At 38.8% G+C, this 14,750-nt stretch overlaps 1 protein-coding gene across 3 annotated transcripts in view; it reads left to right on the plus strand.

Moving 5' to 3' along the window:
• KIDINS220 (kinase D interacting substrate 220) overlaps window positions 1–14,750 on the plus strand; it is an 86,757-nt gene that overhangs the window by 54,506 nt on the left and 17,501 nt on the right. For 2 of the 3 annotated variants that reach the window (XM_084826685.1, XM_084826686.1), the window contains exons 23-25: window positions 8,129–8,307; window positions 10,823–11,049; window positions 13,108–13,218. In XM_084826685.1, the coding sequence (XP_084682811.1) occupies window positions 8,129–8,307; window positions 10,823–11,049; window positions 13,108–13,218 (517 nt within the window). Of the gene's footprint in view, window positions 1–8,128; window positions 8,308–10,822; window positions 11,050–13,107; window positions 13,219–14,353; window positions 14,411–14,750 lie in introns of all 3 variants that reach the window. The other variant, XM_084826687.1, reaches the window with a different exon arrangement.

A 14,750-nucleotide genomic window follows, 5' to 3' on the forward strand; every position in this document is an offset into this window, starting at 1 on the left:
CCTCAACAGAAAAAATGTTGCCCACCTGCTGGTAAAACATGAAAATTATCCAGACCTCCTGCTGCTATTAGCTCCAGGAAAAACTGTCATTGGCTCCAGTTTATTCTGGGCCTAATAAAGCCTCATAAATAAGCCGAAAAAAATTACTAGTCTGTCAAAAAAAAAAAAAAAGGTGTGTGTTAATGCTTGAGAGTGGCAAAGGAGGACAAAGAGCTCCTTTCCTCCTGCAGCAGCCCCATTTCTCGGCTGGGTTCTGAGGAGGGACAGAGCACTCCATCTCTTCTTCACCAGTCCTTTCACTTGCCTGCATGGAATTCCTGCATACAATTCCTTGTTGCCAATGGCTGTCAGGCTATTGCTTAAATGTAAGCCTGGAATATCAGCTAGTATGTGCGTGAGATGTTGGTTGGGCCATGGTGGAGGAGGATAGGGTTAAACTCTCCTCCCTGCATGCTGTGACCCCAGTGAAAATTGCCTCCCCTGCATCTGCTATTAATTTAAACAAAACAAAACTGACAGGCTTCCTAAGAACATAAGAAGCTGGCTGGATCAGACCAAAAGTCCATCCAGTCCAGCATTCTGTTCATACAGCAGCCAACCAGCTGATGCCCAGGAACCCACAAGCAGTACATGAGTGCAACAGCACCCTTCAACCCATGTTCCCCAGCAATTGGTGTACACAGGCCCACTGCCTCTGGTACTAGAGGTAGCACACAGCCGTCAGGACCAGTAGCCATTGATAGCCTTCTCCAGGAATTTGTGTAACCCCCTTTTAAAGCCATCCAAATTGGTGGCTATCACTACATCCTGTGGTAGCGAATTCCATAGTTTAACTATGCGCTGTGTGAAGAAGTACTTCCCTTTATCTGTCCTGAATCTCCCACCAGTCAGCTTTATGGGATGACCCCGGGTTCTAGTATTTTGAGAGAGGGAAAAAAATGTCTCCCTATCCACATTCTCCACACCATGCATAATTTTGTACACCTCTATCATGTCTCCCCTTACTCTCCTTTTTTTCCAAACTAAACAATCCCAGCTGTTGTAACCTTCTGTCGTAGGGGAGATTCTCCAGCCCCTTGATCGTTTTAGTTGCCCTTTTCTGCGCTTTTCCAGCTCTACAATATCTTTTTTTAGGTATGGTGACCGGGGGCCTAATGGCACATCGCCTCACATGTAATTTGTCCCTTATCGGACAAAACCTGAAAAAGTGGCCTGTTACAGTCTGTACAAAATGTCTTATTTGAAGATATTGATAACTTGGCAGACTGTAACTTAGCTATAATCTTGTGATATCTATAGTTGTTTTTCCCAAACATCTATAGAAGTCTTATGCATTCCTGGGATTAAAATTAAAATTTCTTGTTAACAGGTTCAAAAGATGAGGCTGATGGGATATGGTCTTGTATCTTTCCCATTTATAATTGATCAGGAGTTGCTGTCTGCCCAGTACTTCCTTCCTATTTCACTTATTGAACGTCTGAATAGGCTTAAACTAGTGATCTGTAGGGCTGTACTAATTAAGCAGTAGCTCCTTTCGATTCTTATTAGGATTGGTTGATCGCCACCTAGAGAGAGTCTGCTTCTGTTTCTAACAATTCTGCAACTGCAGATGAGGCTGTAGCTGAGGTTTCTGCTTGCTTGCTTCAGCATGTGTAAGGAGAGAGTTGGCAATAGGACTGAGAGAAGAGCAGACAGCTACAGGACAGCTACAAAGCTGTAAAGACAGGGTCTCCAGGTTGTGATATGACAGTCTTTGTCCTTCTAATGCAGTAGTATTAACCTGCATTGCTGAGACCAGTTTAGCTGACTTGAGGGGAACTGTTGGAGTACATTAGCAAGCATAATGCTATATATGTCTATTCAGAAGCAAGCAGCACTGAGTTCCATAAAACGTACTCTCCAGTAAGTGTGTAGGTCAGGAAGCAACCTGTCTATCTTTACTAACTATCTTTGTTCTGCCAGTAGATGGCACTAACAACTGATTACCTTGGTGAAGAAGTCTGCCATGCAGTATTGTAACGTTAAACATGAATGTATATGAGTCCATGCTTTGTAGGTTGTCTATTGTTTGTTTCATTTACAGCTTTGTCACTTTTAGATATTGAAGTAGGTGAGGGATTCTTTTATGGCTTGCAGGTTATGAATGATTAGTACTGATACAACTGCTGGAGAGAGGCTGCTCTTACAACACCGAGGCCCAGTGCTGACACAGTCCTGTTATGTAGCAAACCATGGTTTGCAATTCAGAAGCAAAATGCTAGCCAAGTTCATTCATAACCATGGTTCGTGAAACCACTTCAGATTATGGTTTCAGCCCTTGGCTGACAAGGGAACCATGATATGCATTGGGTTCAAATAGCAACAGAGGATGTGTGTTTTTTGTTTTTGTTTTTGTTTTAAGGTTACAGAGTTTATTCTGTTTTTCTGGGCTTCTTTTGCTTTTGTTGTACACCGATCTTTCATGAAGACTTAGAGCATAGATGTTTATCTGTCTACCTCTAACGAACATTAACGTGATATAAGTTTTGAACACTGGAAGCAACTGCGGTTTTAATTTAATTGATTGTTACTTTATTTACTATATTTATATCCCACTTTTCCTCCAAGAAGCTCCCTATGAAAAGTGCAGAACTCCCTGGTGATTTTTTTTCTCCCAGGAAGGGCTCGAAACCACATGAAAAATTATCCTCGCCAACACCGTTCAGGTGATGGCAGTCCTATTCAGAGTGAAGCAGGAAGTATTGTCAATTTTGTTTGCCCTCAGTGACATCATGTAGCTGGATCAGGCTGTGGAATGTTACTATTGCTGGTGTCTAAATTTCACCTGCAGTGAATCAGGCTGAGCAAGGTGAGCAATGCGTGGACTTTAGGGAACATTTTGGAGGCCCTGAAAGCACTGCTCTCATGGTGAAAAGAATTTGCACGAATACATTTGGTGCAGCCCTTAGTTGTTGCTCTGTGAATGGAGTATTTAAGTTCTGAGAAGACATGCTTTAGCTTCCTAGAATATTTCTGGCCTATGAATTGGTTTTTCTGCTGCTGTTTTAAAATTGTTGTGGCTGTTTTTAAAATAGTTGTCTTATATTTGATTATTTTATATAGCTACCTTGTGATGGGTATGCCCTGAAAGGCAGAATAAAAATACTTGTATAAAAAAGTAAATCAGAATTTACCAGTTCTAATGACAATATTCAGTGTACATCTTGTTCCATTAAACAGCTTTTGAATTGGGATAAATAATTTAAAAAATTACAGCTTTTCTTCAGAAATGGTATATATTTCTGTCCCACTGGTTTGTTACTGTGGTTTCAGAATGTATGTACAGTGCTGTGCTAATAAGAAAGAGTATAAATGATATATAATTTATTTTTTGAAATTTGTGTTTATAAAAAATCAGAATAAGAAATCTTTAGCACTAGTAGTAAAGTTAATTTTTTTCCTATAAAAAGCCTCATTTATTTTTATAGCAATTTGATGACACATCTGCTTGCTTTATTCAGCTGGAAAAAAGAAAATGTTGGTTCTTGGTGTTTGGTAAAGTTGCTTTTGTTAAATTATTTTCTAAATCGTTCAACTTTTAACAAATGACATTTGATACTAACACTGGAAAGCAATTTCAGCTAATTAAGTAGATCCTTCTATAAACCATTGGAACATTAAGATGACAAACTGTTCATTCAGGATTATTTTAATTGGGACAATTATTGTAATTTTGTTGCAATTATGCGTTGAGCTAAAAGCCTTTGTCTAAATCATTTGAGATTTTTTTTGTTAACATATACATAACAGTGAGGAAAGAGTGAAATGAAAACTCAGGCATTTTCTGTCTATTTTCCAGTACCACATTTAGACAGATAGTAATTACTCATTCTATATAAACTGTATTTGAGATTTTTAGTTGTGCCTTGTAAAAATGAGAACATTTGAACAAGGTAATTTTTTAAAAGGGTCCTCTCCAGTAGGTGGTGGTGGTTTTCTATTTTAGAGCATTTAACCAATTTTGTCTTTAAAAAGCTGTATAGAAACTTCTGATGTAGTAGTTTTCCTGTCTCTTTCATTTAAACAGTATGGGCACAATCCAGACCAAGTTATACATTTTGATTTCAGTGGGGGAAAGTGTGACCTTGAGTGAGTGTTGCATGGATACAACACATGGTGTTCCAAACAATGATCTTGGAAGTACTTCAGACTTTTTATCTTGGGTTGCATCCTATGATGACTTTGACTTTGTGGAAAGTGCTTCTATTCATGCAAGTTGGGATGCTTTCCGCCTTTTTCCATAATCTACTGCAGCCCCCTGCATTGTATCCCATTCTGTTCAAGAAGGTCTGGAGCAATTATCTAAGTGGGTAGAGGGATCAGCAAAAATCAGGTGCCCTGACTTGCACAACCAGAAACATTTCCTACTAAGGCAAAGCCACCTTGCCTTTTTACTAAATATAAAATCATTGCATTTTATATATTGTTTCAGTTTATACTCTGCCCTACACTAAAGACTCACAGCAGCTTTTATTAAATGTAACATCCCTCCCTCCTCTAGCTTAACCTACCCCTTTCTCCCCCCCACCCGCCACAAGATATCTCTTCTGGTTCCTTGACAGTTTACAACACCCCCCCCCCCGGTAAAAATATAGTTCCATCTTGTGTTCCCCTTCCCTTCTGTCCCACTCAAATTAGCAATGCCACACTTGCCTATCCAGATGCAACTCAAACAACCCAACTTCTCCTCTTTATTCCCACAAGCACATCCCTTCCCATTTATGTTAGATCAATATTGTTTCCTTTTACCTGCTATCCCTCTCCTTGTCTCCTTAAATCAATTCATCAGGAAAAGGAGCAAGGCACTGCCTATTCTCAAACTGTAACATGGCAGTGTACACAAGTATGATCGAAGGGCATGCATGGAAGATATTATATTGCTCCTTGTTGATGCTCAATCTAACCATTTGTACCCACTGACCCCCCAAACCCCTGTGACAATCTGTTGCTGTTTTTTAAACGTGATTTCCAGTTTCATCTGCTGTAGAGGCCCCTATAGGAATTATCTGCGGTGTCTGGATTCTAGCACAACTCAGACATTGCTATTTGGATGTGCATTGTTTCTGTTAGTAAATTCCTTCTTGTGTTCATGGCATTCTCCTCTTCAGATTGCCTTAAAATACACCCAATTATCTATTTTCCACCAATTACTTCATTTGACTGCTGGAAATAATATGCATATATTTAGGATACCATTTTATTCTTTCCTCTTTTTACATTCTTGGTGTTCTGAAACATGGTGTGGCGTGACATTTTTGAATAATGACATTCTTGATATTTTGCAGGTATTTCTTTGTTAACTTTCATATCTAATTTGCTTGATGTCTGATGCCACTTTTAAACAAGTTGCACCAGTTGAATTTCTAAAATTTAATTGAAGACTAGTAGACCACACTTTCCAAACAACAAAAGCATGAACCCATTACTTTTCTCCTCATCTCTTCGTTGTAATATCGTACCCTTAATCTCAGAGTTGTACTTTTTCTTGGACTTCCCCAGTGATAACATTCTGCCTGCCTTCTTGTCTGTTGCATAGTAACGTTCTTAATCTAGCTGGGCTTTTAATCCCGTTCTACTATATCCCCATTGTTCCCAGCATTTGATTTTTCTACTCTAGCCATTTCCAGGGTATGTGTAGGTAGATAAAAGGTTCAGTATCATTTCCAGATGGTGCCTCTTCAAACCATCATGGAAGCTCTGCAGCAGAAGAACTTCCTACCACCATTTGACCTCACCCAAATTTACCTGCACTTCCACATCTGAGTTTGCCACAACAGGTTCTTCCAGTTTGCCACTGTGAGCAGCAGTTTCAGTTCTGAGATCTTCTCGTTGACCTGTAATCTGTATCAGAGATATTCAAGTTTTCTTTGGATAGGAGGATCAGTCAGTGCATTCTTTGGGATACAAGTGTTCAGGTCAGACTCTGCCCCAGGGTTTTGCTGCACATTCTATCAGATGGGAAGTCTCTATCGTTGTACGTTCCACTGTTACTCTGTTAGAGGATACCTGTGGAGGAGCTACTTGGGCCTCTACATGTCCCCTCATTAGGCACTACAAACTAGATCAGTTTGGGATGCCTTTAAATGAAATAGGTTCTCTGAATAATGGTTTATGTGCCATTCTGTCTGGAATATACAGCACCGCTTTTGAACATCCTGATCCAGGATCTGCTGAAAAGAGAAAAGTTGATACTTTCCCCGAGCATTCATTTTTCTTGGACGGATGTTGCCCCACCCTTTGAGGAATGTTCACCAAAAATAGAGCCACATCTCTAATGTAGAGCAGACTCTTCAGGATAACTGTTAGGCTTAGCTTGCTGGCTGGCTGGGAGATGCTGGGAGGTATAGGCCAACACATCTGGAGAGCACCAGGTTGGGGAAGGCTGTTCTAATCTATCCTCCAGTCATATTGGCAGTTCCTCCACGGCTGCATTTCACCAAAGAAGAAAACACTGAAAGGTTCAGTATGGTCTTTTTGCAATGTCACACAGTGTTGTTTATGCTGTGTATTCAACCAGGAATAACTCTCCTGGCCAGTACCCCATTTATACAGGCAAGCAGATCTAAAATTCACTACCAAAGTTGTTGTTCTTGACTTTTTGCTGGGATTGTGCTGTTATAGTAACTACATGATTATGGCAAGATTTAAAACTAAATGCAACATCAAATGCACAAACACATTCAGTATGCCTTTTCTATTTTTAAAATAAGAGTTGCAGGGTGGGGCAATTAGGATGGGTATTATGGTGAGGGGGCGGATTAACCCTTTTTCCCCACACTGTGGTCTCGAGGAAAATCTCCCCCCCTCCCCGAAGTTGCTATTCCCCACCGCTCTGACCTAAATTTAAAGGAAGGTTATAATGTGACATCTCTATTTGGTTTTTATGAAAGGGAATTTGGATCCCATAATTGCCACTGAATACATTTACAATACAAATGTCAATAGCTATACAAATCCTGGGACAGATATTCATTTTGTGGATTGGGTCTGGACTAAGACCTTCATTCATAATTTACACTGCCAGCCTAATGTAAAGACAAGTGTGTAAGAAGGCGACCAATATCTGTACTTGTTGAGTGTTTTATGAAATTCCATTCCATGCTACTGTCTTAGGCTCAGTCTTCTTCAAAATTGAAATTTCGTTAATTAGATTTTTATCCCAGCCTTCCTCAAAGGAACTTCAGAGTGGCATGCATGGTTCCTTCCCTCTCCCACTTTTTATCCTCATCACAGCTCTGTGAGGTTCTAGTATGACATGCTGACCACTAACCCACCGTGGCCCTGGTGTTGCTTCTTGTAAGTGTCATGGTAATTCTTGCTGCCTCCAGCTTCAAAGCTTTCATTATTGGCAGTGGATATTCTAAAAGAAAAATACTGTTGCCTCCATCATCAGGCTTAGTTTTTGAATTGACTTAGATTTTAAGGGCATGTAACTTTGCAGATACTTTTGTGTCTGAATGTTTTACATTTTTTTATCTGAGGAGCACAGGCACGTAGTTTTGTGGCCCTTTGCCAGAAGATTATAATTTACATAAATATCTTTCAACATAACATTTTAATGTATTGAGCTCAGAAGGTTAGAATAGAGATTTCAATCTATAAACCAGCAGTAGGCTATTGGCTTCTGAACAGGAGCATTGTTCATCATATGCAGAACACTATTCACATTCAGACTTAAGCAGAGCTGGCATTAAAATTCAGCTAATTTGCTTCATGTGACTTCTCAGCTGTGGTTTTTCATTTAAGTCTTCAGCTCCTTTTCTTTTTGGAGTCTTGTTTTGCAAAAATCAGATGGCTGGAAAACTTTTTAACTCTTTGTTCTCTGTCTTTATTTGTAGTCCTCTCAGGCATGCATTGCACAGATTGAACATGTGAAAATTCACAGTTAGTTTATAGGTTCAGTTTGTGGATGATTTGAGGAAGAGCTTGGTTAGGTATATGTTTTTAAATCCAGTTCATTAGTAACTTCATCCAAGATAAATGGGAAATTTGACTCTGGGTGTGTGATCCTTAGCCAGCCTTAAAATAAATACTTGATAAACCTGTCGACTAATACTTTATCATCTGGATTTCCTTTTGGTTTTTTTAGAATTTCAAAGAATATTCCCACAACTAAAGACGTTGAACCCCTACTTGAAATTGATGGGGATATTCGAAACTTTGAAGTATTTTTGTCTTCACGAACTCCGGTCCTTATAGCGCGTGACGTAAAAACCTTTTTACCGTGCACAGTAAACCTTGATCCAAAGCTCCGAGAAATTATTGCAGGTAAACGAATTGCCAATTAACTGCACAATAGGAAAGCTTATAATACTACTATAATGCTTTTGTCTATGTAAGGTATACTTGTATTGTTATCAAAACCGAGGAGTGCACAAAGACAATCATCGAAACACATCAAAGCAAATCAAATATGTGGTCACTTACAAGTATGTTGTATCTTGTAACAAGTTCAAGTAACTAATAAAGTTAGTTGCTAATTCTTTAGAAAATATTACTACAATATTCACCTTTTCTACTTTATATCTAATGTGTTGTTTTGGCAAGGACTGCATATTATTGTAGTTTATTGTCCTGCTTGTTAGTAGTTGAAACATTGTTTAGCTTCTTGTATTTAGTGTATAAAATCCTAGCTGCACTGATAATGCAGGATATTTTTTTTCACAAAGAAATTTAAAGATACTTATGAGGTGTTTCCCATGTTAAAATTCCTGTTGGGAATAGCCCTGTGAGTCAGAATATAGATGTGATCTACATTGCAGAATAACTGGATTTAAGATACTTGTGGGTAATCTAAAGCATCTTCGGAACAATAAAAACAAAAATTCTTAAATCTATAAAATATTTATATGAGTTGCTTTTCTTTAGAAATGTACATGTTCTCCTCTTACAAAGGAGCACTCCTATACTGTGAATATGGCATTAGGGAGTGCTTGCAGCACTTGTCTAGTCTTGTACTCTTCGCAGTGAAAGAGACCTTTCCACTTTTGCATGCTCATTCTATGTTTTCGCTGCCAGAGAGGAGCAGGAACTTGCTACTGTAATTGTTCCTTCCTTGTTCTTTCGGAAAGCTGCTTTCTCCCTATCAACTGCTCAGGAGTCACATAGGGATTTTTACATACTTTTTGCCATGTTAAAAAGTATTTTGGAGAATATTCTTGCAAGTTGGAATATAGATATAATTGATGGTGCAGGATAACTTATTGGGTTATAGGGTTTCCTTTACAAGTTCTTGCTCTCTTTGTCCTTAACTTACAGGCAGTTAGAAAATCACCTTGAAAAGATGTCCCAATAGAACATGCCTCCTGAGTCTGTGGAAGATTCTATCTTTTTGAAAGACAATTCTGCATGAAGTTAAGTCCTCTAGAATCAGAGGGAGAGGAATAAACTTGAAGGTCTGGAGAGAGGAGGCATTTTCCCCAATTGCTCTTCTGTCATGGCGTGCCTCTCCCTCAGAGCTACTTTCATTTTGCACTACCAAACATATCTATATTCCGACTTGCAGGAGAATTCTCAACAAGAAATTGTAACATGGGGAAAAGTATAGTAATGGTAGTCAGTTTTCTCTGTGGAGAGGCAGAGGGGACAGATGAAAGGAAGGAGAGTGGCACATGCTCTCCAAAAGTAGTAAGATCACTCTCCCTCCTTCCCTGCTTCTTCCTCCATCCACAGGAGGTCCAGTTCTTCCAAAGGGTCATTCTGTGCCCCAACTCTTCCTTTATTTCCAAGATTAATCCCTCCTTTCACAAGTTTTAAGCATTCTTCCCTTTCTGCCCTTGACTTGCGTGTTCCCAGAAGGCGGTGCAGCACACCCTACTTATTTGCAGGGTGCTAAAGTGTAAGCACAGGGCTTTGTTTCTTTTCCACTACCAAAGTAGAGGGACAGATGCCTGTTATGAATATAGCCAGGTGATTGAGGAAATGCATGTCCACAATCTCTTGCTTTTCAAGAGTCCCTGCCCCAGAAGAAATTAAGACCATTTGGTGAGAGAGGCAGCTGCTTTTGCTGCCTTTTGGGAAAAGAGCCACCCTAGAGAAGATTTATAGGATGGTAGTCTGCACATCCATCCATTTACTAGGCATTTCATGAGACTCCTTCTAGTCCCTTATTAAGTCAAGATACGATCGCCCGGATGCAGCCATTATATTCAAACTCAATTTGGGTTCTGCAGAGCATCTTCCTCTCTTCAAGAGTTTAGGATTGAGTAGGGTGGCTATGGGTTGCTCTCTCTGGTATGTACTGTTCCTTTGTATCCTAATGCAGAATGTTTCCTACACACACAGAGAGAGAGAGAATAAATATTTTGAATTTGTAAATTGTTCTTGTCTCTAGAGACAAAAAGATTCTGGCCCACTATGTCCTAAACTCTTGGCTGCTGTGTCAGGGTAATTGGAAATCTGTTCTTACTGTTTTCATTGCTTCCTATAGCGGCAGCATTGCCCATTTGGTGGAGGATATCTTTTTCTTGGTTCTCTGTTTTGAGGTTCTGCATTTTCATTGCTGTAGTATAGCCCTTGCTGTCACCAGACTTTCAAGTTTTTGTTTCTCCCTACCTGGTTCTGAGAGAGGGACTGATCCTAATGTTCAATGCCCCTTCCATCTCTAGAGAGAACAACAATTTACCAGGAAGCTCCAAATTTGTCTTGTTGTTTTTTTTTTTAAATGCGAGAAACTCAATTCAGATCTTAACATGTATTTTTGCACTCTTGTAGTTGTCACATTGTAGTTTGTAAGTGGTATCAGCCATATCACTTGATTATATTTGTACATCAAACATTTCAGATGTTCGTGCTGCAAGAGACCAAATTAACATTGGAGCAATCCCATATCCTACATTGCCTTTACAAGATGCAGCTCCCAGAGCATCATCAGTGTTTAGTCAGCCCTCATCAGCCTGCTCTTCAACACACTCCTTCAATGGGCCTTTCAGTGCGGGAGTTGTATCGCCACAACCTCACAGCAGTTACTACAGTGGAATGACAGGACCTCAGCATCCATTCTATAATAGAGTAAGAAAGAGAGCAACTGTCTTACATTTATATGAGATTGTATTTTGTTCAGATCTCATAAATGCTTGGTTAAAAACACATCAGTGGTAGAAAACAGACAAAAATCCTAGTTAGCCTTCTTGATTTTAAGTGCATGACAAACCTCAACTATGGCGCAAGGTTTAAAGAAAATAAGTAGCTATGAACCTTTGCATAATTGCAGGAGGCATACAAATGAATGAAAGACTAGGATCCATGGATTTAGTCATGCATGGAAGAGAGGCTGTTTATCTGTAGAGGCAATCATGGGTTTAAGTGATTATTCTTAGAATGTTCATGCAGAATCCTGTGATAGGTGTGGATTCATGGCATATGTTGAGCCAGCCTTCTCAATGTATCATCTTGTCGCTGACACTATGTATTAAAAGTCTCTGAAAAGTGGGTTGAATCTGGTGGTGTTTTGCAATCTGGACACCTGTTGAACAATTTAACAGCCCAGTCTGAACAATTATAACTTGGCTTAATAAGCCAAGCCTTTTTACGTGCCTTTTGACTATGCACGCTGCCCCTTTACTTCTCCCATTATGGTTGAGAAGTCAAACCAGGAAGCCTCTAACCATTGTTTCCTGTATTCTTCTGGACAGGAAAACTATGGTTGCCAAGTTCAGAACAAGCCAGGATATTAAACCAACTTCAGACGGTGGTTTAACATCTTGGCTTGTTCCAAAACTGGTAGCCATAGTTTCCCGATTCAGATGAAACAGGAAACTATGGTTAATTAGAGGTTTCTTGGTTTGACTACTCACTCCATAATGGGAGGAGCAAAGGGGCTATGTGAGTAGGCAAAAGCGTTGCTCATATCTCAGCTTATTAAGCCAAGATACGATCGCCCGGATGCAGCCATTATATTCAAACTCAATTTTAAAAATGGCATTAAATCAGCTTGTGGTGACTGCGACATAAAAGGGGATAAAGGGTGCAAACATGTACCCACTTACTTGGGAGTAAGTCCCATTGAACTCAAATTATTATTAGTATTTATTATTAGTAGTATTTATTAAATTTCTTAATCGCCCATCTGGCCGGTCACCCAGCCACTTTGGGCGATGTACAATGGTAGAATTTAAAACATTAAAATTATACATTAAAACATTATTTAAAAATACCCTAACCCACCCCAAATGCCTGCCTGAATAACCAAGTTTTCAGTGCGAGGCGGAAGCTCATTAAAGAGGGGGCATGGCGGAGTTCCCTAGGGAGGGAGTTCCACAGAGTGGGAGCCACCACAGAGAATGCCCTCTCCCTCGTTCTCACCAGCCTAGCTGTCCTGGCTGATGGGACAGAGAGAAGGCCATCCGAGGGTGATTTATTACTTCTGGGTTGATATGTATAGGATTATGCTGCAAGTGCTGATTTTGGACCATGAGATCTAGACTTAAGTACTTGCTTAGTTATCAGTTTTCAAGGTGGCTTTGATCAATTCACACTCTTTCATGCTTAGTTCTTTAAAGGGAATATTAATGGTACACATCACAGGATTGTTAAAATGTGTATCTGATGAAGGTTGAGAAGCAGTCTGAATTCTAAAAGTGGTGTAAAATTGAATAACATGAATTCTCATGAATTCACTCTTTGTAAGAGGGTCCTGTGGAACAATTCCCAGACACTTAAACCATGGTGTCTCAGTCACAGTTACTCTTATGGGATTATTCTGCTATTAGAATGGAATAACCTGACATGCATTAATGTGGCTGTTTTGGCAGTTTTTCTAAACTGTATTATTTAGTAGCTCTCCAATGAAGTTGTGTAAATGTTATAACTCATTACAAAAATGTTTTATTACCCTAATGTTTGTCTCTCATTGAACTAAATTGGAAATCTCCCATTGGCTCCAAATGCGGTAGGTAACTACCTAACAATTTCATCTTTAGATCATTTCAAAATAGACTGTTTAAATTGCCTCAAGAAGCAAAGTGTTTTATGACTTTTATGTTTTACATGTTTAAATAGTATTTGTTGAATTAAGTTTTCTTTTGATTTTTGTAATGGTCCCTTTTTGTTACATGTTTCTTTCCATAGCCATTCTTTGCCCCATATGTTTACATGCCAAGGTATTACCCTGGTAGTTCTCATCTCACCTCACGTCCATCACTAAAATCGAGTTTGTCCAGGGAACAGAGCAGTGGTCTAGTAAGTATATCAAAAAGTAAATGAACATACTAACTTAAGATTAGTCAGTAATACAAAGCAGATGTATTTAATGTTGGCACATAAATGTGTAAACTATTTCTTCTTAAATATCTTTTACAAAAATTCAAGAGAAGGCTAGCCAAGGTTGTAAAATGTACCTTGTTCCAACTTTTAAACACTTTTGTATATATAGAATTAATATTTATGAAGTTTCTATCTAGTATTAAGAGTCTTAAAGAATACTGTTAGAGTGAAAATATAGAAGTCCTGTTACAGTAAGTCATAGGTGTAGTAAACATCTTCATGTGAATTTAGGTTTTATTTGCCATAATAAAATTATTAACTTTGATGAATTTACAGACTTAAGATACAGTTTACCTCTTTTAATAGTTTAAGAACATTTGTAACCATAAAGACAAAAAATGGCTAATTAGACATTTTTATATTTACATGCAGATGTAAAACAAAATATATTTTATTTTTAGTTTGTGTCAGTTAGAATTCTAATTTTCCATCACCATAGAAATTGAGCTTTAGAAACATTTATGTAATCGTGCCATAGTTCTATAAATTTAAAATCTCTTAACAGGAACTCATATTGTACTGACTGCTGATCAGAGGGAAATAGGCAGTATTAAAAAAAAAACCTTGATTAGTTCTAGGATATGGATGCCTTTAGGGCAAAGCTCATTTTAGTTCTAGCCCCAAATAATGCCTTGTGCTCACATGCTTCCTGCTCTTCCCCCTCATTTTTGGTTTGTGGGCAAATTATGGTTTGTACAAACCATGGTTTGTCTAGTTCAGATGTAATGGCAAGCTATGGTTTGCCGCTAACCATAAGTTCTGCAGGGAATCAGAGCCTGCAAAGAGAAGAGGGAGGGGAGGAGGGAGCACACGAGTTTAATGTGCATTCCTGACAGAGTAGCAGTGCAAGTTTGCTTGACAGGACAGGAAAGAAGCCATAGTGGGCCACATATAGCTCTTGCAAGTCTTACATTCCCTATCCCTGATTTTAAAACAAAGTTGTTAATAGAATGATTCATTCTTTGATACCTTTCCATCCATTGTTCCTTCATATTTTTGTTGCATGCTTAACAATTTTGTCCAAATCGTAATAATTTGTTGTTGTTGTTAGGATATTATCAAGGAGGATGCTGCTGAGTGGCTTCCTTCACCCACAGACCCCTCAATGGTAAATGAGTAGTCATGTGGTGTGGAACGTTAGCATCTCATTGCTTCTTCAACAGTAATGAGTCTGCTTTAATTGTAACTGCAGTTCACTAACAGTGCATCACTGGCTTGATGAGCGATTAGAATAGATGAAGACTAATAAGCATAGTGTGTGAATGAATGAATACAACAGCTAATATTTTATTTAAATATACTGTGGTATTTGCCTTTCCCTTGCTTCCCTTCAATAGTTTGTGGAGTACAGTGTTTTTAGTGGAGTACAGTGTGTTCCATCTTCATTAGCAGTATTGTTCTGGCTAGTAAAAGGAACTTATTAGCCATTCACTTTTGTAGTAGTGAGT

The sequence above is a fragment of the Heloderma suspectum genome, chromosome 1 (assembly GCF_057233095.1).
Source record: "Heloderma suspectum isolate Gila_16-S chromosome 1, 16-S_ref, whole genome shotgun sequence".
NCBI classification, from domain to species: domain Eukaryota; kingdom Metazoa; phylum Chordata; class Lepidosauria; order Squamata; family Helodermatidae; genus Heloderma; species Heloderma suspectum.